Source organism: Aphis gossypii, chromosome 2, assembly GCF_020184175.1.
Source record: "Aphis gossypii isolate Hap1 chromosome 2, ASM2018417v2, whole genome shotgun sequence".
In the NCBI taxonomy this organism is placed as follows: domain Eukaryota; kingdom Metazoa; phylum Arthropoda; class Insecta; order Hemiptera; family Aphididae; genus Aphis; species Aphis gossypii.
In genome coordinates, this window is record NC_065531.1 from 56,558,268 (window position 1) to 56,585,905 (window position 27,638).

Here is a 27,638-nt window from a genome sequence, read left to right on the forward strand (position 1 = left end):
CAAATATTTCTTGATATGTATTCATATACATCTATACATATAACACCTACATAGGTAGTATTAATAGCGCATGCAGGTGGATGCATCGACTACGAAAATATTCATGTATATAATATACAAATGAATCTTCTATTAAATATAAATATTATAATATATTAACGATCTTATTAATTATTATTTTGTTCATTAGTGAACGTAAATTTGGTGTTATTGTGATATTTGAAGTTTAAATATAAACGAAATAACATATTTTAACGAAAAATAACGATATATTATACGTGTGGACTTAAAAACTTTTGTGTATATTATGATTTTTACTACACTCAATGGCATTTTCAGTATTAATTTATTTTTAGGTATGTATATTACCTATTTATACCACAAACCGGCAAGGTGTAACGATTTATGGTAAGGTGTTGGTATTAGCTCAAAAGTTAATAACAATAATATAAATTATAAATAATACAGTATAAAGTATATAATATATACAATTATAATAATTAAATATTAATCATATATAATAAATGTGATGTTTTTAGAGAAAATTAAATCAACCTAGCGGCTCGGTTAGGTTAGATTAGTATAATAATAGAGTGACAGTTCATTTTTAGTGTATTATTTATCATTGAATTTAAATTTAACATATTCATTACATGTGACCCACGCAACATCTTCTGTACAGGTATATACAGCAGTGCATACTAATTTATCTTTTTTGTTATTGAAGTTTTGATAACATTTTTTCTTTACAAACCATTTTTTAAACTTTTAATATATTAAAATTATTTTGTTGTTAAATTTTAGTGTTGTACCTTGTATAAATACGGTTTATACACAAATAATTTATAATTTATACAGGCACCTAGGTATTTATCTAATTTTTTAAACAACTATTTATGTACCTACTTTAAAATATTTTATTCTTTTAGCCTATAGTTATAATAAGGTTTTATAATTCGACGTGTATCATATTGTTGAGATTGTGTTCTTTTTATTTACTATTAATATCGATTAATCTTTTAATACACCGACGCACAAAAAAAAAAATACCAGAATATTATTTTAAGTTTTCAACAAAATATATTTATGCAAGCTGAACTAACATAATATATTACGATGTTTGTTCGCATTGTTGTGTCGACGTGCAGCACACATCCTGTGCATGCCGGTCGATCAAATACATTTTAACAAGTAAAAGACGCAGCTTACGCCATCATTTTTTTTCGTTATAACCATTAACTAGTAAGCCAGTAGTAACTTTACTATATATTTAATAAATATTAACAATATATCGATATCTTGTATGACATTATACAGGTTCGACTGTTTGAGAGACACTATTGATTCATGATATGTTTAAATTGTCATGAAATAAATTCAAACATCGACGACTGAAGACTTGTATATTTGTATACAACCTTGTATATTGAAACCAACTATAAAGATTCATTTTTATTAAAAACTTAATATCAGGTAAATTTAAATGTCAAATCCCACCCCGGAAAAAAAATAGTTGTACAAATGACAATAACAATAAAGACAATACTAAAACCTATATCTACTTGACTTATATGCGCGTTATAAATAATATTATGTATTTGGTAATGCTACACATCCGCGATTCGCGGGTTGTTGAGTGTTCACAGGTGTTGATAAAAAAACGAATCTACTCTCACTCTTCTCATACCTCGCTGGAACTTTGGTCTTACAGTAAAATCAAAAATGAGTAAATAGAAAGCTCAAAGCTGTGTTATAGCTATATAATGTATATATATATAAACGGCGCTCGCCGTTCGATTGGTCGAAGGCTGGACGCCTTTCCTGGGATCCGGTCCCGCCCCCCGCCGGGATCAGCGTTTCGCCGAGGACTTGCGTGATTAGATCGTACGAAAACGCTACTCGCCAACGCACGTCAGTATTACTACCGGACCACGCGTGTTTTTCGTTGCCGTTTTCGATTTTCGTTCCGTTTTGTCGTCAAAGTTGCAATACCTCCATAAATGCACGTCGTCTATATTATAACATTTTTGTGTGTGACGATAAAAATAATAATCTTGTTGAAAAGAAATTACGATCAGATTTCTTAACTCTTGTCACCTAGCGTCGATATTGTTTTGATCGGAAAATATACCAAAAACACTGCTCACGGAAGACTAAGAGCAACTGTTTTCGTTTCGATTGTTAATTTATTTGCTATATCTAAATCTATATTATAACTTAACATAGGTATTTTAATTTTAATTTTTGTTTTTACTTTTATTGTTTATTCGAATAAATTATGATCAACAGTCCACGCGAACAACAGGTGCAGGACGAATCGGTAGATCATCCGAAGATACTATCATCTGTAAGTACCCACATACTACATAGTACATAACTTAATCGGATAATCTCATGATAATATTATAATATTCAATCAATGATGATTTTTTACAAAAATTATAGAAATATAATGACATTTTTCACATGTACAATAAGGTCAATAACGAATATAAGTAATATCTATAATATTATTAAATTAATGATGGTTTTTATTTCATTTTGCATCATATGAGGATGAGAATCCAATACTTTTTTGTTGCAATTCTTTTGTACTTAAACAAATACAGTATTTTTAACTACTTGTGATTCACAAATCGCGCTTATAATATATTATAATGATCTGTATGGTTATTAAATTATAATATAGGTACAAGGGGATACGTTTCAATGTATTATCTTATTATTTAGATAAGTTTTAGCTTTTTTGATACATTATTTTTTACATATTTTGATCGTTGCAAAACAACGTTGTTGAAATAAAAAATGTTATAATTTTTACAATTTTTTATAGTTATAACTTTTTCAGTTTCTTGCTTTTTTGAATGACAAAATATATTTTTATGTATGTAAGTAATCAGAAAAATACTCCATTTAATCAATATTATTTATATAGTTTTGATAAAGGAGATAAGGCTAAGAAAAATTTAGTAATTTAAATTAATTTATTTGAAATATGTATACTTAAAGTTTTTATAGTTAAGGTGTTTTGATTTTTTAATGTATAAACTAAAATAAGAGCATCTATACAAACTTAAAATAAGCTCCTTTACTCACAATAAAAAAAATAAATAATAGTGTAAAAAGTAATTAATTGTACATAGTATAGGTATCATGTTAAAACTAAAAATAAAAATTATGTTTCACTATGTTTATATTTATAACATTTGTATAAACTTGTATGCAAGCAGTATCATGTGGAATTTATATCAGATTATATTAGATATAATTTCGATATCGTCAAAATAACTCTTAACAATACCTAACATAACCTAGGTCATATAATATAATGGCTAAACATAGTATGAGTACTAACTTAACTAACCTAACTTAACCTATAGATACATGTGTTATGACTGTTATGAGTATCACCTACAAGAAGTCTATGGTTTTCACCTAGGTACTTAGTATTTGTAAACAAAAATGTGGTATGTATGTATAATGTATATGTTAGTAAAACGGTAAGAAATATTTATAACGTCATCTAAAATGTTCGAGATGCATTTTACTATTATTGCAGTATAATACTATAATATAGATATGCATATAATATGTATATACTTTAAATTGGTACTTTAATATCCACTAAGCTGTATAATGCACCTAAATATAAGGTCCAAAAATTAAAAGTATTGGTATAATTTATAAATTACAAAAAATTACACAATACTTAAAATAATTATACTTTTGCAAAAATAATAATTATTATGGCCTATGGCCTATGGGTACTTAAGTACTTATGTAAAACATCAAGTGCAGAAATAATTTTGTTTTTTTTAGTCACGCTTAGGTAAAGGGGGACACAAAACGTTCAGTTATGTCATTGCAACAGGGGTCATTATATATATTATATTTTTCCAAGGGAATCTGATGATATATTGCGCTTGTATTATACTCAAAATGTATTAATAATGTGCAACGATCGTACATAGTTATTCGTATAAGTCATTTTCATTATCGACGCCTATCTCAGCACCCCTTATACATATTTCGTCATTGTGGTTTATTCTAAACCCGTAAATTGTGTTCGTTATGGAAAAAACATTGTATTTTACTATATATATACGTACCATGTTTATATAATTCCTTACTATGTTGTCACTATCTGAAAAGGGCGCAACAGTAAAATCAGTTGCCTTTTGTCTACGTAGTGACACATGGAGTAATAAACTTTCAAGTCCGCTGTGGTTGAACGTATACGGTTAAAATTAAAGTATCATAATCTATGTTCTATGTATTTTATTCAAAATTATTGAGAATAGTTTAAGTATGGTTTTTTTTCAAATAATTTAAGACACAACAAATAACAATTTTATAAAATTTTATAATTTTAATAAAAAGTTTGTGTAAGAACATATTGATTAAATTAGTCTTCGCAAGCACTCGTTTTATTGTTTTTAGCTATATTTTCATGTAATTATCTCAATCATGAAACATCAATTTTCATATATTATATAGGCATTACGTACGTATAATATACCAGATACCTTCAATCTATAATATGTTATATATAGGTATGTACTTATACATCTTAAATCTTAACATTTATATAAGACAGAAAATATAGCCGATTTTATATACTGTTGTACGACCTTTATAAACGTAAATTTGAACGAGCTCGATTACGAATAACACATATTATGTACATACATACATCACCCGGGGAATAAAAATCATTATGGTACAGGATATCTAATTTGACAAAAAACGAAAAATAATCGATTGAGACGTTAAAAACAAAAATAAGAGTTTTTAAATAATATTTCAAATGCAGTGCAAATCTGAAGGTAGCGGAAATGCACCATGGAAACAGTTTCCCGCCTAACCACCGACCCCGTATTTTGCGACGTCTGAGTTATTATTAGTCACTTTATTATTATTATAAGACGCACTTGTGAGACCAAATGAACCGATGCCAAGACGAGGAGGAAGGATAGTTGGGAAAAATAAATGACTTTTCAAAAGCCAAATCGTATAGTGCAAACCGAATTAGAAGACGTCGCCATCACCATAGTTAGAAGATTTAACTCCAAAGACATACAGCAACCATACGACTACACACAAATACACTCTCCGTTAATGCGATTTTGCCACAGCGCGGTTTCCCAGTCATTTGCGTTCATTTCCGGACGGCGCGTTGTAGAGTTTCCGGTAGTCGTGGGCTGCGTCACGCGTTTTCGAATCACATTTAATCATAATTTTTGTGATAAAATGCAAATCGTCAACGTTACATATTGCTTTACCGTAAAAGTTATAAATTACAACTTACAATAATCTACAGTTGCAAAAATGAATTATGGGTTTAGCACAGAATGTATTTGCGTTTAAATTTAGCCAAAGTAAAACAAGAACCCAACCGTGTCATATTTTTTGTGTCGAAATTCGTTTCTTAAAATTTTTACTGATCATAATATTGTGTATTATCCAGAGTATATTCTAGTAAATAACCAAACTAACTATAATATTAAAAGCTCGACATTTTGTACAAATATTTTTGAGTTTTTAATTACCTTAACGCAGTGGCACCGAAGTCCATGTTGTAGGCTACTTTATATTAACATCATATAACTTCATTATGAGTAAATATATATTTGATACCACCTCCCTCAAAATCGATTATATATTTTTTTACTCCAATGGATAATGAGATCACGAAGTTTTAAAATTGCCTGATCACATTTTAAAACCTTCGACACCACTGCCTTAACGGAGTCAGATTTTGTTAAATCATATAATAATGTAGATAAATGTATATATCTATAATTATGCATGTCACATCATATGTTTGTTATATTAATATTATATACGTATAGTACTATAGTTTCGTGAAAATGAATTAATTTAATGATGTGTAATCGCGTAGCTGGACTGGGCTTATATAGTTATATTATACTGTGCTCTCGCAACATTTTAAAGTTTAAATTATATTAATTAATAAATCTTCATGGACATACGTTCTACTCGTATATACTTTATGTATAGAATACAATATCTTGTATCTAAGTAATTATCTAACATACATATTATATATACCTAATTAAGTATAGGTTATTATAATAAAGTATAAATTTAATAAACTAGACAAATCACGTTTTATAAGTATGGATTTAGTATGGGTATGATGTATATATATTAATAAATTAACTCAAATTAAAGCATAATATAAACAATATTTTTTTTCCAGTTTAACAACCGAAATCCATCGTATACAGGAGCAATCGAAAATGGTGAAATAGAAATCGATAAGAGAAACGGAGTATATGATATGCCCCAACAAACTGGTAAGGGGTGATATGCCATATTGAGATATATTATTTAATGCCTTATAAACTGAAATATTTTCGATTAACACGTTTAAAATATATATTTACACAGAAAACGTATACTTGCATTTGTCAAGTAAACCTATTAGCCAAATGTTAGAAAACTGGAACCAAGAAGGTAAGAGTATATATATCATAAATATTTTATACTTATACTTATTACTTATCAGTATCTATATACACACAATATACACACATAAAATAATAAAATTTATGACGGCTGCAGCAGTGTCTTAATTATATATCTCTTAAAATATAATACATTACTGATATGTGAAATTATAATGTAGGTATAAGTACTAAGTTTATAAAGAAACTATAACTAAGTATGTATTTTATGTATTTTATTCTTTCACGTTTTAATTAGTAATAAAAGCGTAAGGGTCCCTCGATATCATGTATCATTGGTAGTTTATGTGCCTATCAGCTATTATTGTGTTGACACTATATTCTTTCGGAGAAGTCCACTAGCGCTTATTATCTAGGTAGCTGACAATAAGTATAGTATGTATTGATCAATCGGTAGACAAACTCTGACACGTGCTTGATCGCATTTGTGTTTATCTAATTCATATAGGTAGTTAAGAATTAATAAGACTTTGAGACTCTCTTGTATTGTACAGAGACAAACATGATACCTATTATATAATAATTATTAAAAGGTCGTCTCACAGCTAAACGAAATTTAAAAAATATGATTTGTGCAAAATTTAATATGACTGTCCACAGCAAACATAAAGTGTTATAACTTATAAGTTGTAACTTAAACTATAGTTAGTTACCTAATTTACTATTAATTCTATAACTATATAAGTACCTAGTTTGCTAAGAAAATTTAGTGCCCTAGCTGTAGGTAGTTTTTTTAAAAATAGGTGGACTCTGATTTGATTTTTGTTTTTCTAAAAAATAAAAACATTTTAGTAAATTAAAAATGTTGATTTATTAATGATAATGAAGCGTAAATTGTATTATAAGTAAGAATCTTTAATCTGTACCTGTTATTTTGCTATACGTGTATGTTATATTATATAATATTTTAGTATACAATTATTAAAAATACGTTGGCTTAATTTATCTTAGTTTGCGAAAGTGTCAATAAGTATTGTATAATAAAATGAGTGGAATATACCTATAAGTTTATGTTTACTTTGTTTGCCCAGAAGAATTCTGATTTTGACTCTGATTACTTCAAGGGACAAAATATAATATAGGTATATATACAATATATACAATATACAAGTAGAATACAAAACATGACACATTGTTATACCACAGCATATTTATATATTATACACGCCGTATGTATATGTATATAATACATAGATATACATCGTCGTATGGTGACAACCACGGCGCAGATTGTCTTTGAAATATATAAGGAATGACTTCGACGACGACACTGCGGTATCTCGCTGAGAACATACTAAGTGGAACGGTTTAGCGGGGGGTAAAACGTTTTAAATTTTATTTTGTATTTTTTATTATTGTACTTTGAATTTCGATTAAAGGGTACTTTGATCACATCACATGCAAGTATATGACGTGTATGTCGATACATAATAATATCTTACGAGAAAACGGAAATAATATAATGCCTCTCAAAATATATATTATATATATACACTTATTATATTTAAGGTAAACGTACTATATACGTATGAAAATATATCACGATTATCTAATAGTAAATAACTATGATGTCCACTTTGCCGTATTGTATACATAATAGAAATATTTAGATGTTTTGGATTTTGATATTTTTTGATATTAATATTATTTAATTGAAATGAATTACCATCAATAACCTTTTCTTAATAAACACGAGTATAACTATAACGCTTTTTAAAAGGTCTTGTAAGTTATGACAAAGGTATTTATTAAATATAAATAAATTCATTATTAGGGTAGAGGACTTGTAGCTTTAAATTCATCAATTAATATGCACTTGAACGCTCAAAATATGCATTTTAAAATTAATAACAAGTTTATTTTTGTATTGTAAGTATTCAATTTATATTATTTAGTTACAACGCTTTAGTATACAGCTAATTATTGATCATATTTTGTGCAGTACTCTATCTATAAATAAAATTTATTAATGGGAATTTAATTTGATTAGGAATCCTTAATCCCTTATAGAATCCTTGCAAAAATATTCAAAAAATTGAGTTTAATCAATAACCATATTATGATAAAAATTAAAATTAAATTAAAATCTAACAATTTTGATTGTATATATTCAATGAAAGAAGTACTCGAGCGCATAGCTTACGCCTACCCAATTCGCCGTACGGAGAATATACATATTCATATGCGTTTCCTCCCTCATTGATAACAAAAGTAAAAACATTGATGTAAAAAATATTGATAAAATTATTGATTAAAAAATGTTTCCAAAAATATAAAATAGAAGAGATATGCCCCCCTTCAAATAAAAATCCTCAAAATATGGATTTATATGAAAAATAAAGTTATAAAACTACCTAGTATAGCTTGTCTTAGCATAAAATGTATTTGTTAATCTCCTATTTTTATGATTGAGTAAAAAAATATGAAAATTCTACAAGTCATCTACCCTATTATAGATTAGAATATAATATTAAATAATATATTCATTATAAATACCGAGTTACTAGTTGATAGTTAAATATACAATCAGAATTGTATTTTAAACACGCAAATGTAGAAATATTATCTTAGAATATAGATCACAAATAATATAAAAACAATAAACGAATGATTAACATAAAAGGAAATGACACACAGGTGCTTGGTAGACCATTTGCATAATGAAATCAGTCATTAATCGTTAATAAATACGATACTAGTCAATGAATAAGTGGATAACAAAAATAATACATGTAGATATTAAAAAATAACAAATATATTATAAATATTCAACCATTCCTGACAAACTTTCATTTCGTCTTGGCATATGACCATGCAGTATTTGTGGTCGGTCGGATATTTCGATATTTTAACAAAAAAAATTTATTATAAATGGATTAATTTATCAAGTATGTTAAAGATTCGAAAGAAAATTTGACTAGTCATGGTATTATCAGATTGTTAATTTTAAATATTATATCTATTTAGTGAATTTATTTTATTCTACAAAAAATATTAAATGAATATGTAGATCCACAAGGGGCCCACCGACATAAACATAGATGAGGGCCCAAAGGGAATATCCTTTTTTCCCTATGAGCTCATCCATCATTGTAACGAGTATTTTAGTAAGTCCGGTTAATAATTTAGTATCCAAAACAGCAATCATTTGAATAATTTTTAGAAAATTTTACAACACTTGTTGTTTTTTAATGAGAATTTGAATTTTAAAGTATCTATATTACAGAGTGATATAATAATGTTGAAATTAATACAAGACTAAAATATAATCATTTATTATTTTACTCGTAACGGATAATATGAATTTATTAATTTAGTACGGTTTTCAGTATTGTCGACAAGAAAAAACAATACGATTCGATAAACATAATACATTATACGTATTAATATATTATGGTCTGCTGAAGTGAATCATAATGAAAGCGTATCAAAAGATTATCTCTTGCACGGATAATTTTGATATGATGAAACGTGTATACTGTATACACTATACAGTGTACTTATTTACACGTCCACGTTTGCTTCATGTATAGTATAGAACTATGGACAGTAAATGGTACTTATTAGTATTTGTTGGGGTTAACGAAGGGATATATATTATAACGTATATTATATAGACGATCGTCCCTATTGAAAAATCAACCGAATTATACATAGATAAACACCCTCTGTAAATCACGAGGTCAGATTTATGGGTCGGAAAACGTATACACATTTAACATTATGTATACATAATGATATGCGGGCAGCTGTTTAGCGGGGAGGGCTTTCAAATATTGAAATCTCGGTGTAAAAACATAGTGAGTGATACGTTCAATTTTTTGTACAGTAAACATTCGTTATCTCAAAATGTATTAACATTGTTGATAATATTTTTTCAACATAATTGGATAATTTCAACACAACATTTAAAAAAAATATATAATACCATTTATACCCATACGTTCTTAAGTTTTTATTTTTTTTTTTTTTTGAATGAAAATATTAATTTTTAATTTTAATATGTTCTTAACCAAAATATTTTTTCTAATTATTGCAATATACTTACCTATATAAATTAAATTTTAGCTAATTCATTATAAGTATTTGTTGATCAAATAAGCACTGGAGTATATAATATAGTACCTACAGGGGTGGCCAATAAGTCGATCATGATGATATTCTAAAAAAAAGAAATGTACTTATATAAATATTAACAACATTTTTTTGATTGATCTGTCGTAACGACCTAAAAAAAAAACTTTGAAGTCGATTAGAAGTCTATAAAAGTTGGCTACTCCTGATATAGTATGTACCTATATAGGTAATTATAATTGGACAAGCATTTTGTAGGGTTGCCTTAAATATTCGTGCTATTACTGCTATTTCATTATTAATTATTTGAAATTAATTTTATTGTACTAAACAATAAACATAATAATTGTAAAATTAATACTTAAATACAATTATAGAATATAACGACAAGTCTAAGCAGTTGCTGGATAAAGATTAAATAAACTTTCCAAATTTATAGAATTTAAAGTTCAAAGTTCATTTAATATAAGTGTGTTTAGAATAAAAGTCCTGTGAATTTTGAAAATAGTCCAACAAGCTTATTTAAATACATAATATGTCATAGCCCATAGGTCAATATATTATTGACATTTTCAAAAGTTGTGGGAATAAAATTTTAAAAATTAATATTTTTCAATAATATATTATAAACATAAAATTGCGTGTATATTGTAGTAGTATGCAGTGCTCAAGTAAAAAATATATGCTTAAAAGTTTATGTATAAAATATATTTCTATACAATTACGTATATAGATCTCGATTAAAACATATTAAACTGCTGTCGCTCTACTTCTGATTTTCTGAAATAGGTTGACTGTCAGATTTCATTTGAGTCTTATAAAAAACTTATTATAATATGTTATGTGTTTAAACATTTGTTTTTAGACCGCGCAGCTGTAGTGTACCAACAAAATTCTATGAAAAGTGAGTTGAGATCACCTGCGGATTGTTGCGGTAGGTCTACACGGTACTTCACTGATCATTACTACCCGCACTCACCAACCAATTTCAGGTAACTTATGAAAATATATAATGTATATTTCATGATATTAATTTTTTGTAGTGTTCGTCAAAAAGGTAAAGAAAATAATAATTATTATTTCTTGCAAAAATATATTATAATTATAAATTTTGATGTTCTCAAATCTCAATCGATACAGCATAAAGTTTTTTGTTCTAAAAAAATTGCTCCAAAACTGATACGTCACAATACGGTCAAAATAGGTCTAAAAAGACGATTAAAAGAGTAATAATTTGTGATTGCAGGTATATAACTATAATATATTTATATTAAATATACATTTTATATTGTAAGTTTTAATATTATATATAATATATATATAGGTAATGTGCATAACGTAAAACTACGTAGAAACAAATTATATTCGCGGAACAGTTCTTATTAATCGTCGGTCGAGGAATAACTAATTTTTATGTCATCAATATAAACAATATTATACATCTTCACGGTGCAGTTTATACATTGTTCGAAATAATTAAGACCATAAATAGGGTGCCCCCCCCACCACCGTGCGTGTATTTCAATTTTTAATACAAAGGGTTAAACGGTCTCTCGTCGTAAGCTACTTGCAGGACCCTTTCCATTCCCTTAAATTATTAACCTGATAATTATTTACGGGCTTCTCGTCTGTTGGCTTTTCATTCAAAAGATTATTTAAAACCTACACCGTCCCGCGAACCTCTCAGAAGAGTGCAGTAATCCTCTTTCTACAGTTACTACTACGGTGTATCGTGTATAATATACACCGCACATACGGAGGGACTGGTGGACCGCACGGACGGCGTGTATATATAGACGCTACAGAATAAACATGCCACCGCATTATTATATTATACAACAATAACATTTATGAGTTTTATTAAAATCTATCGTTACGTCTCGAACATGAAACTTGTGCTGCATTCATATTATATAGGTTAGGTTGTTGTTCATAAATCATAAGACATTAATAATTTTGATACCTATATTTTATATACATTACGTATCAACGTTTTCATAAAATATTTCGCGAAAAATTTTATAATAAAATATATAGATTGCCGTTCAAGAGTCGAAAGTATATTTTTATTATTCAACAAGAAAATACAATGCTAGAAAAATAAAGATGCAATATAATATTAGAACTGCATGTATATTTCCTATACTTTATATTTTATACATAATATTATAATATATTATACACTCCAAAGAGATCAGTTTCAAAAAATTGACTAATTTTCTAAATAATGAGTGTATCTATAGTAAATATTATATTACGTTATATATAATATAGTACATAACTTTGATTTGAACGTTTTTTAGAAGTCTCGCTACTAGAAACCTATATTATGATTATTACGATCCACCTGCTGCGGTAATGACGCACAAGAAAGACCCTGACGCCAAGTCTTATTACGGACAGGACGCCAACGATAATACCACAAGATACTCGACACAAGGCAAGTAAACTGCAAATACCGATATTGAAAATTGCATTGTATATTTACAGTATCGACATATTTAAATAATATTTAAAGATATTAAGTCTGGTACACCTTATGTTCTTATAATAAATCTTATATAATATTTTATGTTTAAGTCTGTTTGACGAGAACAATAAGTAAAAATGTCCCGTACTACAAAATTAAATAAAACTGATGTTAAAGTTAAAATATATAGCAATAGAAATCTAATACAAACAACGATATGGAAATAACAAAAAAGAATAAACTTCCCAACAGTAAAGAAATATCTATTCTTTTGTGATTATTAATTACTAACTATGTAAACCATAACCATTATTTATTTGTTTTACCACTCGAAAAATAAAAAAAAATGAAACAAATGTATTGACTTTTATAAACAATACACAAGTATTAAATAAAATACGATATTTATTAAAAATTAATATCATCAACAAATAACAATATTTTTGAGAACATACCAAGTTATCGTATAGTTTTCCATTAAAATTATTTGAAAACACAATGTGTTTTGTTTTGTAGTTTTAATTTTCTTTTGCAATTTTTATTTACAGCGATAACAATATAATATATTATGTATGTATACATTATAAATGCGCATGCATACTTAATGTATTAGAAACGCGAAAAGGCTGATAAAAATGCTTGTCACGGATTGTCATGTCGATATGCGTGTTATTATAACAATGACGAAAATCTAAAAACTAATTGAATATAAATAAGATACTCGAGGGTGGTACTGAAGTCGTGGGAGTTAGAATATGATATATAGGCGGTGGCGTTGGTGGTCGTGTCATCAGATGTAAATCCTAAAAAAAAAAAAAAACATTCCGGACACGTATTGCTAGCACACCGCTATAATATAATATATACATTATACATATATTATTATACCGACTTGCTGCCGATATTCAACGAAAACAAGCGTTTCAATTTTCACCTAAAATAATTTTTTTCCTTTACTCTCGAGTTTCGTCGAAAAAAAAACAAAATTAAATTAAAAAAAATATTGCGTTGTCAATATAAAATGTTTAAGTCTTGTGTACCTATATATAATAAACTGTATAGATATTGATCAACAAGCGTTGACTATGACGTAGCCACATAGGGTCATCAATAAAAAAATCTGTATTATATTATCTTTTGGTATATTATGCTCGGGAGTATGATTACAATTTTTAGTTGTCACGCGTTTAATGCAAAAGATAATAAACAAGTAAACCTCACCTGGAATTCAGTTGGGTGTTATATAATATATATATATTAAGAATATGAATTTGATTATATAGTATAGCATATATATTATATATGGTGTATGACGAAAAATTTAAAGAGTTACGCTTATTGATGGTTTTAAATTCCATTTTCATCACACGATACGCAATGAAATTCAACGTTTAAAGTGTTAGGATTTGAATTTTCAAAACATTAATTCGATTACAAAAGCTAAAAGCTAAAAAAACCTAAGTATTTATTAAAAGACAAATTTAATTTTTATTCTTATGCTGTAGAATTCAGGAAAAATTGACAATATAATATTTAATATATAGTACCTACTTAACTTTAGACTTTAATATAACGCCCATAGGATATAATATATGCAGCCGCGAGCCGTAAGAAAAAGGTTGTATACCTATCTAAATTTTATTATTATTATTATATATAGACACCGAGATATTTGGAAAATTCCATTCGACTCGAAACATACAACCATACACGACCAAGCAAACTTTTTGGTAAGCAATACGCGGTCAATTGCAATAATAATAATAATATAATATAATAAAAAATAAACGGCGATGGCGGCGGTGTTTATAACCAATCCCGTCAAGACAAGTTGACATCGAAATGATTTATGCGTGGTAGACACATTTTGGGGGCTTCGGGGCTAGCTGGACGCGCGTCTAATGACTGTATATTGTTATGTGTGTGTATATACATAAGTATATCGCATTATATAAAGTATAGCGCAGCGGTAGCGCGTCTAATCGTTTTTCGCATGCACAAAACTCTCAACAGTCAGATACAGGGGTTTATATAATAGTACGTATATTCTACAGGACATCTCGATAGTCATGGACCGTGTATAAAATGTACTTAATACATATCATATATTATTCTTTATTATATATTATTATATACGAGTATATATTGTATGCTATGTAATAAATATACTAGCAACTACCATGTACTTACATAAAGTTATTATTATTTTAAAGTTAAAAATTAAATTCAATAAAATATGCAGACAAAAATGTCAAGCATTTATAAAAAATTAATAATTCTAAATATTAAATACGACGCTTATATGTGTATCTCAATTGTTGTGTACTAAAGTACGCGGACAAATTGTCATCAAAATATCTCGAATTGTGAACTAATTTATGACGGATATGACATGGCTATTTATCATATTATTTAAAAATACTATAATTTAAAAACTTAATAGTTATTTTCTGAACAGACATCCATATTTTTTATCCTGTTATTTTTTTTATTTTTTTTAAACATCCATATTATGAGAATCATCAATGCATTATTATACATTAACTATACATCAATCGTATTTAGTTTCATCAAAGTATACTTATTCATTATTAAACAGCGTGTCCAGCGTGAACGTGTATACTTTTCAAGAAATTTTCAGTATTTAGAGTAAGAAATATTTGCACGAGTCAATGCTTTCAACAAATCTTAAGAAAAATATAAAATAATGACTTTTTTTTCTAAAATTGAAGATATATTCAATAATATGTATTTAAAATTATAGTTTATAAACTTGTCTTTGCGTAGAATACATTTATAGCTTAAAATATAAATTGAGATTAAATAAAAAGATATGTAACTTCTACAATTTTTGATCTCAAGTTATCAATATACTAATATATATTATATAGGTATACTAAAACAGTGCCAGCATTGTAGGTTTTGCTCGCCCGTTTGCTGCATAAAAAGTTACTATTTAGTGTTTTGTACTTCTTTGAACAGTACATACATATATTATATAATATAATACACACTATAAAAAGTAACGTATATAGAGATAGGAAAGGGACTAATATTAAAAATATACATATTCTAATCTAGATATATGTTTTATAAAAGAAGTTTAAAATTTTTATGTTATAGTGTTAAATATCCAATAAAGGATTAAGGTTGGCCGAGTACTTCAACACCCCCCCCCCAACCTTACATAGGCGTCACTGTATATACCTCTATAGTAAACTATAATAAATAATAATAATAATTAGTATAAGCGGGCAAAAATATTAAAGATTAACGAACTTGTGTAGACACAAAACGTCTGCACACTGCGAGACAAACATTTTCGTCCTCGACTAATCGCCTCCACCATGAAGGACCGTCACCACGACCCTTCGATTGTTATTAAATCATGCATTATTTATTGCTTAAAAATACGTATTGACGTCGTGTTAACGTAGTTTATACATGTATGATATATCATAATATATGTAATATATTACACTATTACAGTAGTGTTATGGAATTATCTTATATAATAGGTAAGAAAAATAAAATAAAAGTATGTATGTGGCATTTCACACGGCGCTATCGGTTTATATTTGGAAAAAAAGTAACTGTTAAGTATCTAAATATTAAAAAGAAATTTTGATTAAAATGAAAATGTATAAATCAAATAACATATATAGTTCTTGGAAGGTACACTTAAATTAAATCTATATTAAGTATGTATCGGGACTTTGGGAAAATTGAAACGTTTTTAATAAAAAATATATGTACAATAATATCATTGTAATATAATATTATACAGTCCCTTCGACTGATAATAGATCATAGATATATGCTAATATATAGATATATGGTCTATTATCAAGATCTAGGTTTTTCTTTTCGCCTTTTGTTGTTTTACTTTTAAAATCTACGAAATTGACAGGTATTATACATCCATTTATATAGGTCCCTATATATAATGTGGGTATGTGTATCGTACGCACACTCTCCCGTTCGGGATTAACGTTCGGGTTTTAAATAATGTAACGGCAACCTTTTAGCGAACTACCGAGCGTGCGCTTTTTGAGTAAACCAAAGAAGGGAGAAAAAAAGCCAGTGACGATGCCCGTCGGGAGTTGTAAAAAATATTACAAATCCCATTGTTACTCGTATTGTTGCTAATAGCTGGCAAACGAAATCCACGTTTAGTCAACGCGGTGCTTAGATGCAGTACATATATAGGTATATATTATATTATATTATATAATAATGTACCGTCTGTGCTAAGAGACGGTATATATGTTGTATAAGGTTATTCTTTTAACAGCGAACACTTATAAATGTTAACAGTATTTTATTTGAAAAATGTTTAACTATGTATTACGTATTTACGTATCTGTACATGGCAATATATATTAGTAATAATAAACATTAAATATATATTTAATAACAATAACCTTTATAGGTTACCTATATACGAGCATATAGGATCCTAGGAAAGATAGATAACGATTCGAAAAAGTTTAAAGTTAAATTTATATTACTCTACAATAATTAACTTACTAATTTAAATTAAATTAATGATTTTATACACATATAATATATTATTAACAGCCAATATTTAAAATTAATACCTTATTGTATGGTATAAAAAATAAGCCATATTTATTGAACAATTTTGACCGATGACAAGAAAAAAATGTAATAATTAAATTTTCAATTCACTATTATGTATTATCAGTATGTTAGTATCAGTTTCAAAAAAGTAAAATTAAAACGTATTATTATCTATAAATATTTGCAACTATCTATCATAGGTAATAAATTAATAACTAACAATTATATTTGCACATAATATAGTATAGAATTCTAAACTTCACAAGTATTATACCAAGGCTACCATAAACTAAGACAAATATAACCCAGCCGAATCAAAGACGATTTACGGTCTAACTTTATAATGTATATGAAAGATTACAACAAAAATACAATTTTAAATCTAATATAACAGTCTACGTATAACAATACATTTTTAATTAATGGAAGAACAATATAAAAGACGGTTTATGTGAGCGTATACAAAAATGAGATTAATGAAAGTTTAAATTTAATATTCATTGAATAATTAAAATAAATGGATTCGTTTATAATTTATTATATTTAAATATGTGCACCACGTAAAATATTTAGAAAATATTTTTTTCGTGTTTACCAATTTAGGCATTTTTAACTTGTTGCTTCCTGAATAAAAACGGTTAAACGTTTTTATAACATTATCAGTGATAATATATATGACATATTATATTATTATAAAGGCAACGGCGATCAGCGAGACGGCTCATGATAAAATTACAGATGAATTTTAAGAATCTTAAGAACGGTTTATCATAATAAATCCGTAACCCATAGTTAATATTTTCTCATAATTTACTAGTACCTACTTAATTTAATGTCGTGGGCTACATATAAATATATATCATTTAAAAATTGTTTATTGTTAGTGAATACTAAGGTTTAACTTGATTTTTATAAATTTATTATCTAGATACAAAAAGTTATATTCTGTAATATAATATATTTATATTATTGATAAGTAAATTAAAAAAAAAATAAGTAAATGACATGGCGTCTAATATAATAGTCGTAGATTGTAGTATTGTATCAATCTTATAATATGATGACGTATACTACCAATTCTATAAAGAACCTGTGAATAATATAATATATGCGATCACTGTAGCAATTTTTAACTGGGGACATGAACATTTAAATATTAAAGTTATTAAAAAAAAAGTAAAACGCTGAATAGAAAAACAAACTAAAGATCAAGAACAATTATTGTTTTATACCTAGTATTAGTTTACCACTATATATATTATAGATTGTTTATAGCTAATTTATATAGTAATATCCAAAATTGTTACTTATATATTACTTTATTTATTAAGGTGGCGTTCTCTATTACACATAATGACAGATTAAACATAATTATTCAAAATTTCCTACAAAATATATTATTACGTTTTTTTTTACGTTTATCGTCAATTACAATAAAACTAAATCTACCTGCAGCAACTATAATATGTTTGTTTATAATATAATATGTTGTCATTTGTCAATGAAACAACTCGGATTTTTTTTAAAGTGGTTCTTAATTACACATTTATTATGATATTCTGTTGTAGGTACATAATATTGTTTTATATAATATACAGTACGATTCATCCATCAAGCATGTCTACCTCCTTTTTCTCCTTCAATAACGTAATTATTCAAACTCTGATTTTTGGACATTTTGGATGTACTTTAAAGTCATATTTTTAAATTCCTGAGATTTTTTGTACCTTATAATGAATAAGTATCCTATGAAGATACAAACTTTTGTTTTAAATAAAAACCACCTCTCTTTTTTATACAGTAAAATATTACCTAGTAAATATTTTTTTTTGAATTAGCCCTTTAGAAATAAAAAAAATCTCAAAAATTTCAAAATATTATGTTCTTTTATTATATTTAAAAATTAAAAAAAAATCAGAATTTGAATATTAATTTATTATTTAATGAAAAATAGGGGTGAGCATGTTTGGTAAATTACTCTGTATACACATCTATTAACTATATAATACATTAATACCATTAATGAACCAAGTTTCCTTTCCACCCTAATGAATCTTTTGAATCGGGCCCGAAAGATAAACTACTCCTTGTGGAGGAAAAAATTATTGTTTTTCTTTTATCTTCCTCGATTTTTAATAAGTTAAGATAAAAAATATAATTTATATACATGTAACTCATATAAATAATTTATTATTATGACATGACCCTAAATAGGTGTTATAAGCTCAAACATATCTTTTGTATACTTAATTGTAATATTTTTACATGCTTTTTACATGTAAACAATAAACATAAAACAATTCGATACAATTTTAATAATAGTCCCGTTAATTATGCAATAAGGTACAACTGCACAATTTCTAAATGTCTAATGGGTGTAAAAAGAGTAGTGAAATATTGAAAAACAAAGTTGAAAGGACGCATACATTAAACGGGTCAAATATTTCGTATAAGTGTATAACTGATTAATTTATATCGTAAAATTATTATATGAGAAAATTATCGAAAATTAAAGGTTTAACAAAAATGCTTTATAAATACAAAAGACTTACCAACACATCACTATCGTATGGTTAAAATATAAAATATAATAACACATATGTAATATGTATAGCTAATAGCTCATTTAGCTAGTTAATTAAAGAATAAATAGATAGTTTTTATATTATTTAATGTTAATTTTTTTTGCGGATTATGCTTATAAAAATGTAAAATCTTTGCCGTATTCTTAATCTGCTGCTTTATGAATATAAATATGCAAAGCAAACTTATGAAACATTAAGATTAATCGTGTTTTCATGATTCTAATTAAACGAAAAACAACAATTGTCGAGATCATTAATAATAATTAATCGACAAAAATCCGATGATACGGAAAAATAATAAAATAAATACGTGCAGTATAATATACCCCCTACTAATTATTTTATTTTAGTATTTTAATAATTATTCAGATAGATACCCATATTAATAAATAATAATGATTATGTCATGAAATTGATCATAATTTCTACTGGCTGATGATTAGCAGGTGGTTCACCGTTGTTTTTGAGCACGTCCGACGTATTCAACTACCATCACTCGACGCATATGCACATACAACCAGCTCTTCCACCCCCGCTCACGCCACCGCCTCCGCCTCTACAACCAACGATAACAATTAGCAAGGATCATCAGGACGGTAAGAATTAACAGTGTGTGTTTTCTGATTAATTGAATATCAAATCTGAAATTATATTGTAAAAGATAAAAACTAGAAAAAAGTATTACAATCAATAGAAGTTATCTTTTCTCCTTGTGAGCGCCGTTGCATAAAGACTTGATATAATAATAATATAATCAATGGTAAGGTTACATAGGAGGAAAAGAGACGTTGCTACCCACATAGAATATGGACAGATATTTTTCAAATAATAAATAGAATAAAATGTTTACTTTACAAATTTGAATGACATAATAATATACGAATATGTATCAATGTTAGTCAAAATCTGTTTTAGATTAATGAGGAATGTATTGATTTTACAATGATGTGTGTAGATATTTATTTGTGTCTATATGTACACCATTACTTATAATAACTAATAATATTGTTGTTATTATTGTGCTCATGTATACAGGGGAAGTTCCAGAATCAAAGACGATAGCATCTTTAGGCCACGAGGGTAATGGAACAGGGTACACCGGAATAGCCGTGCCCACACAACCCCAGCGCAGGGGCGCATTACAACTATGGCAGTTTCTAGTCACTTTACTAGACGACCCAAATAACGCATCGTGTATCGTATGGACCGGAAGGGGAATGGAGTTTAAGCTTGTCGAACCAGAAGAGGTAAGTACTATAAAATAATATTATATAATATAATTAACACGGACACTTTATAAAAAAAAAATACAATATTACACGATTTACACAGTGTATAAGTAAATAATAAATATATAAATAAAAAAGTTTTTTTTTATACATTCTACACGGCCACGAGAGAACAAAAATAAAATAATCACTACATTTTTATAGAGTGTTACAATTTAATTATTACCACATAGTAATTGTATAAAATTGGACATTTAAAAGATTCGTTATAATATTATGAATACCTAATTTATATTGTGGATAAAAATAACATTATTCGTTCGTTTTAAAAAAAAAAAACTATTTCATTATTAGAGATTAGTTTACCTTTAATTTAATGCCTGTGAATTATAAGTGTAGAGTACTAGAGTTGTTGACATTATACAAAAAAAATTGTTTATTTTATTGTTAATACAATATTTGTATAAACGAATATAGTCGTATTTTATTCATTTGTTTATACAATTTATCGAATTTTACACGATTGTAGGTAGCCAGACGATGGGGATTACAGAAGAACAGACCAGCAATGAACTATGACAAATTGAGCAGATCGCTCAGGTATTATTACGAAAAGGGAATTATGCAGAAAGTAGCTGGTGAGTAAATACAAATATTAATATGTTGGACGTTGGTGAGATTTATTACAAATTTTAAAAATAAAACGATGAGATTGTATGTATAGAGTATTGTATACCGTAAGTGTAAACTTACTTATGGCGGAGATATAGTGCGATTGTGGCAAACTTTAGTTTCCTTGAATTTTTTTTTATACAATATAGATGTTATAGCTTCACAAGAATGTGAAAAATTCAGGTATCTTATACGAGTACATTGCCTAGCCATTATGTAAAAAGCTTAATATTTTTAGACAGTATAATTAATTATTTAAAAAATTTTGACCGTCATTTACTAGCACACTCACTACTCAGGTAACATTGAACCATTATTTTATGGTGGACAACATGAAAAATACTAATTAGTGCAAATAAAGTTTAAAAAATATTTAAACTAAAATTCATACTTGATTTCGTACTTAAGTTTATTTCTTATTATAAGTGGTGTTGCATGATAATTAATAGTAGTGGTCCACTGTATTAAAATAATAGTCATTTATCAAAGTAAAAAAAAATGTGAATACACTTATAATAACTCTCGTATTATTATATTTGTATTCGCTATTTTTATGATACTGATTATTGACACTTCGAAATTTCCAAATTACTCGTATTTCTAAAAGAAACATTATCGTTATTACTTTATTAGTATAAAGTTAACTGATATTATATTATTGAAAAATATAATGATAAGACTCATGAATTTGTAGCAGCGCATTACCACTCTATACTATAGGAAATGAAATCGGGGATCAGTTTCTCAAACAAATACAAAATTATCTAAGTTACAAAAATGTTTATAAACAACCATAATAGCCACATCCCTGAAGAAAAATTATCTAACTATACGCCCACGTGGATAGTGGGTGGCTACTGACTATGTATACACTTATATACAACAGCGTTGACCCTTCGACTATAATGCTACACACGTGGTGTCAAATTCAGTTCTGATGGATTAACGAGCCACTACAATTTATATAATATATCGTTTTCGAAGTACATATTATATCCAAGTCAAAGAGAGATTTTGCGATCCATATCACTCGACAGTCGACACTGTGATTGAAATAAAGAGAGAAAAATTATAACTGGGGTAGGTAATAAGAAGATAATAATGGTATGTAGTTAGCAGAGCGTTTGCAGAATGCGAGTTGAGAGAGACTCGGTCGAGTACTTATAGATATAATTATTTATTGTACAATAGAACAAATACAAACGTCTAGTTCATTTAATATTTGATGAAAACTTACAAAGGTAGCGCAGTAACAAAGAGTCGAGCCCTCTATCTCTGCACTTAATAGAAGTTAGAATTTTATAAGTTTTCCGAAAAAAATTTCCACGTATATTTTGTGAGTGTATGTGTAGAAAATATAGCCAACTGAATCTCAATATGTTATAATATATAGGCCTGGTGTATTGGTGTGTGTATATTTTTTTAATATACTTATTTTTAAGTTAGAAATTTCATTAATTTCCTTGTGTGCAGTCGGATGTTGTTGACGGTGATTTCTATGAACTCAAAATTCTTACAACCTACATTATCAATAATAATATATTTCATTATATAACCGCCATCTTCAAACTTCCTCAATCACCAAACACTCAGTGATATAGATTATACACATTTATATAGACGTTTATTAAGCAACAAATAGGTACTATATATATTATATAAACACTGATGTATATATAAGTATATATCATATAGTTTTTACCCGAAGACTTAAGTTTCGAAAAGAAATCACTGACGGAAATTAAAACAACAAATCAATTTATAATAAATAATTGTATTTCGCGTAATCCTGATGAAAACTGCAAAGTGTCTGCGACGATTTTATTACTTTTTATTTCAATTAGGTTTTTTCAAAATAAATAAAATAATTACTACTAAACGTACAACTCAAACACGATACCAATAATACAAACGTAAGAATCGTACTACTATAAATGCAGAGCACAATATAAAACATCGAAAACCTAAACTAAATTATTTTGAAAACGTGAGTTGTGCTAAATATATTTTGACCGCAGAACAGTTGCTAAACGGGTATTAGGTACTTATACATCGATCTAGTTAGGATGTAGCCGAGATGTAAGGAGATAATATGTGAAATTCTGTATTTGTATTCACTGCTGCTGCAGCAGTGCAGTGTCAGAGACGTCGACGGCGTTTAGATGTTTAATCTGCGCACCATGCGATATGTATAGAAAATCTCATCGTTTCGTTTTGCCGACAGAAAACAAACCGTTTTCCAATAAAATATATAACAATTATTGACGTGTTTAGGTACACACTGTACACACACGTATACGCCATCGTAATAATAATAAAAAATAATATTTTTGTATACGCGTGTAAGCTCGCGATCGTCGGTCGCCCGCGGCGTGTGTGTACACTGTGTACACTGTATACGTTCGTCTGTAGTTCGTTTGGACAAACATAATAATTACATATATAATAATAACATTATATTATTACCTACCTATATTGTGTTACTCGCGGGGAGGCAGCGTACATCGTAGAGAGGCGGCAAAAAGACAGCGCTCACGCATTATATATTATTATTATTATGTATACATATCGTTTGTGCACACACCCGCCACGCACGGTGTTTGTGTGTTTGCTCGCTCGTAGTGACGGTTGCCTCTCTTTAATTGTTTGCCAGGCGAACGGTACGTTTACAAATTTGTTTGCGACCCCGAGGCGCTCTTCAACATGGCGGCCACGTACGATTACGCTGCAGTATCCGATACGTCTGCTGCAGGCGGCGGGCACGGCACCGTCGGCGCCCCGACCGCGGGCCATCACCACCATCTGCACCACCATCATCACCACCATCACCACCAGCAGCTGGCCACCAGGTACGCGGCTGCGGCGGCCGCGGCTGCCGCCGCCGCTGCGGCCGCTGCCACCGCGGCGGCCAACATGCACACCTCGGCGGCCGGTGCGACTTCGTCGTCGGCGTACGGTGCCGGTCCGCCGCCGACCGCGGTCGGGGCCGACGTCGACGGCGGTCGGTCCGCGTACGGTTGCGCGTACGACGGCGGCGGCGACAAGTCGGTCGCGATCGTCGCCGCCACGACTGCGACGCCGGCGAACGCGACGACCACTTCGCCGACGTCGTCGCCGTCGCTGTCGTCGTCCTCGTCGTCCTCGTCCTCGTCGGCCGACTGCGGTGGTGGCGTCAAGACGGAAGCTGCGGGCAGAGACTGCAAGTCGACTGCCGCGGTGCAGGCTGCGGACGGTAGACGCCATCATCATCACCAACATCAGAGGCCGGAGATGACGACGATCGACCGTCACCCGCACCAACACCACCTTCAACATCATCACCATCACCACCAACTTCACCACCAGCAGCAACAACAGCAACAGCAGCAACAACAACAACAACAACAGCAGCAACAGCAGCAGCAGCAATTGCAACAGCAGCAAACCGTCGACCATCAACATCACCCAGCACTGGTGGTCGACACGGTCACCACCGCCACGGCCAGCGACGGGGTCGGTTACTGGGCGGCTGGCGTTTTCGTCCGATAATACCTTTATTGACTATTTATACTCTGTATACGTTTAGTAAGCGTACACCAAATGATATGTGTTTTATTATTTTTTGACCTCTGATGTCTTAGGACCAGCTATTTCAAGTACTTCTATGTATTTTAATGTTGTGAATCGATAAAAGTGTTTTAAGACCGATCAAACATAATATAAACGAGTTTCGATGACAAAGATCGATTTAGGAAGGAGAAGGTATAAGATCCCGAGTCTGGCCTTTTTCAACACGTTAAAAATAAATTTCAAAAATTAAATAAAAAATGTTCACATTAAGAAAAATCACTAAATGGTAAGGTTAAGTTAGGAGACCTTATTCATAAAAAATTTCATAATACTTTTCTAATTACTGTTTACTTGATTTTTTTTATAGTTAAACTACCTACTATTATAAATAATTCTTAGCAAAGAATGTAGTTTCTATTTTAAGTATAGATATTTCAAATGTCATGATTTGCTGGAATTTCAAAATATTTTAGTACTATAATACTATATTACCTATTATATCTATACTTCAATTTAAACTTCAAAAAAATTGACTGCAATACAGCTTAAAGTAGAAATAATTATTTAAGTATTACTTTTTGTTTTAAACTTGTGATATGTATTTTCCAATTTCTACTTAATACATGAATTGAATTTATTATTTATTATAAAAATTTGAAAGTAATATCATGTATTACATGTATATATATTAGCAATTACTCGGTTATACAACAATTAATCATAATAATAAGCCTTGACTGAAAAATCTTAATATTTCATACTAAAACAAAATTTAAATTACAGTATACGTACATAAGAAAAATAATTATAAAAATGTTAATATTGAAGTATAAAACTTAATAATAAATTATAAACATATTGCGTTATAATGTTGAGACAACCATAATAATACATTGGATATGTTGGAAATAATTGATGTTGATAATAAAAATAAATGGAAAATATAATATAGAAGATGACATTTTATTCAAAACTTTCGAATTGTCCAAATAGCCAATACTAGTTAACTGCTCAGTGTTTAAGTAAATTCTCGCCGTAGTATAAAATAATAATAATTTTGTTTCCCCACACATTAATAACTATAATTTATAATATTAATTGATCTCTTACAGCTTATCTATAATTCATAAGCAAACGAATAATAGTTGTATATATTTTAATCAAATTTAGTGTATGTATAATTTAATATACTTATTACTTACTATATACATAGGTACGTATTTACTTCTCTAAATTCTAAGCTACACTAATATATTATTTTGTTTTATTTAAATAAACAAATAATTATTATTTTATATTGATAGAATTTAATCATATTTTTATTTCTCGATGTCAGTGTATCGGTGCATTGCAATATACAATAAATAAATAAATATAGCATCATAGATTAAATACCTAATGATCAACAGGCTAACATTAATGTTATTTAACATAAAATGTATTTATAAGTTATAACTACAAGCAATATCTAAAATCGAACAAATCTTCAAAAATGTTTGTGTAAAATGCGAATTTACTACAATATTTTGACAAAACCATAGTGATATTTAACGTCAAATTTTATTACGATTATTGTAAATGACTACACGTAGTCAATACATCGTTGTTATCGTATTTCTTATGTCAAAGATATATAGTTAGCCTTCACTTATTGGTATAATAACTAATAATACGGGTGGAAGGATAATAACTATATCGTTATAATGTTATATTATAATTATTAATCATAATGGTATGTAAGCACCTCAAAAATATATTTTTGTCGTATTTTTATAATTTAATGTAACAACTTTTTATTTTTAAAATGCACATAATAACTGGTAATATTATATTTTTATTGTAATTTATTAGTTTATATAATTTATATTTACTAGTTTATTCGATTTCGACTTTGGCATGTAATATATTATACACTATAGTGTTTAAAAATCTAAGATAGCATAATAGGTATAGCTTTTCAATTTTTTGTGAATGTGACAAATTT

The 27,638-nt window shown here is 28.4% G+C and overlaps 1 protein-coding gene across 1 annotated transcript; it reads left to right on the plus strand.

Annotated features, from left to right (window-relative positions):
* Nucleotides 1-1,699: 1,699 nt before the first annotated feature.
* On the plus strand, nt 1,700-26,193 carry LOC114121891 (uncharacterized). The gene is made up of 9 exons (XM_050201709.1): nt 1,700-2,347; nt 6,224-6,320; nt 6,415-6,480; nt 11,431-11,557; nt 12,869-13,005; nt 20,651-20,800; nt 21,240-21,451; nt 21,963-22,071; nt 24,759-26,193. The coding sequence occupies exons 1-9, from the start codon at nt 2,279-2,281 to the stop codon at nt 25,631-25,633; spliced, it is 1,842 nt and encodes a 613-aa protein (XP_050057666.1). The 5' UTR covers nt 1,700-2,278; the 3' UTR covers nt 25,634-26,193.
* The last annotated feature ends 1,445 nt before the right edge of the window (nt 26,194-27,638 follow it).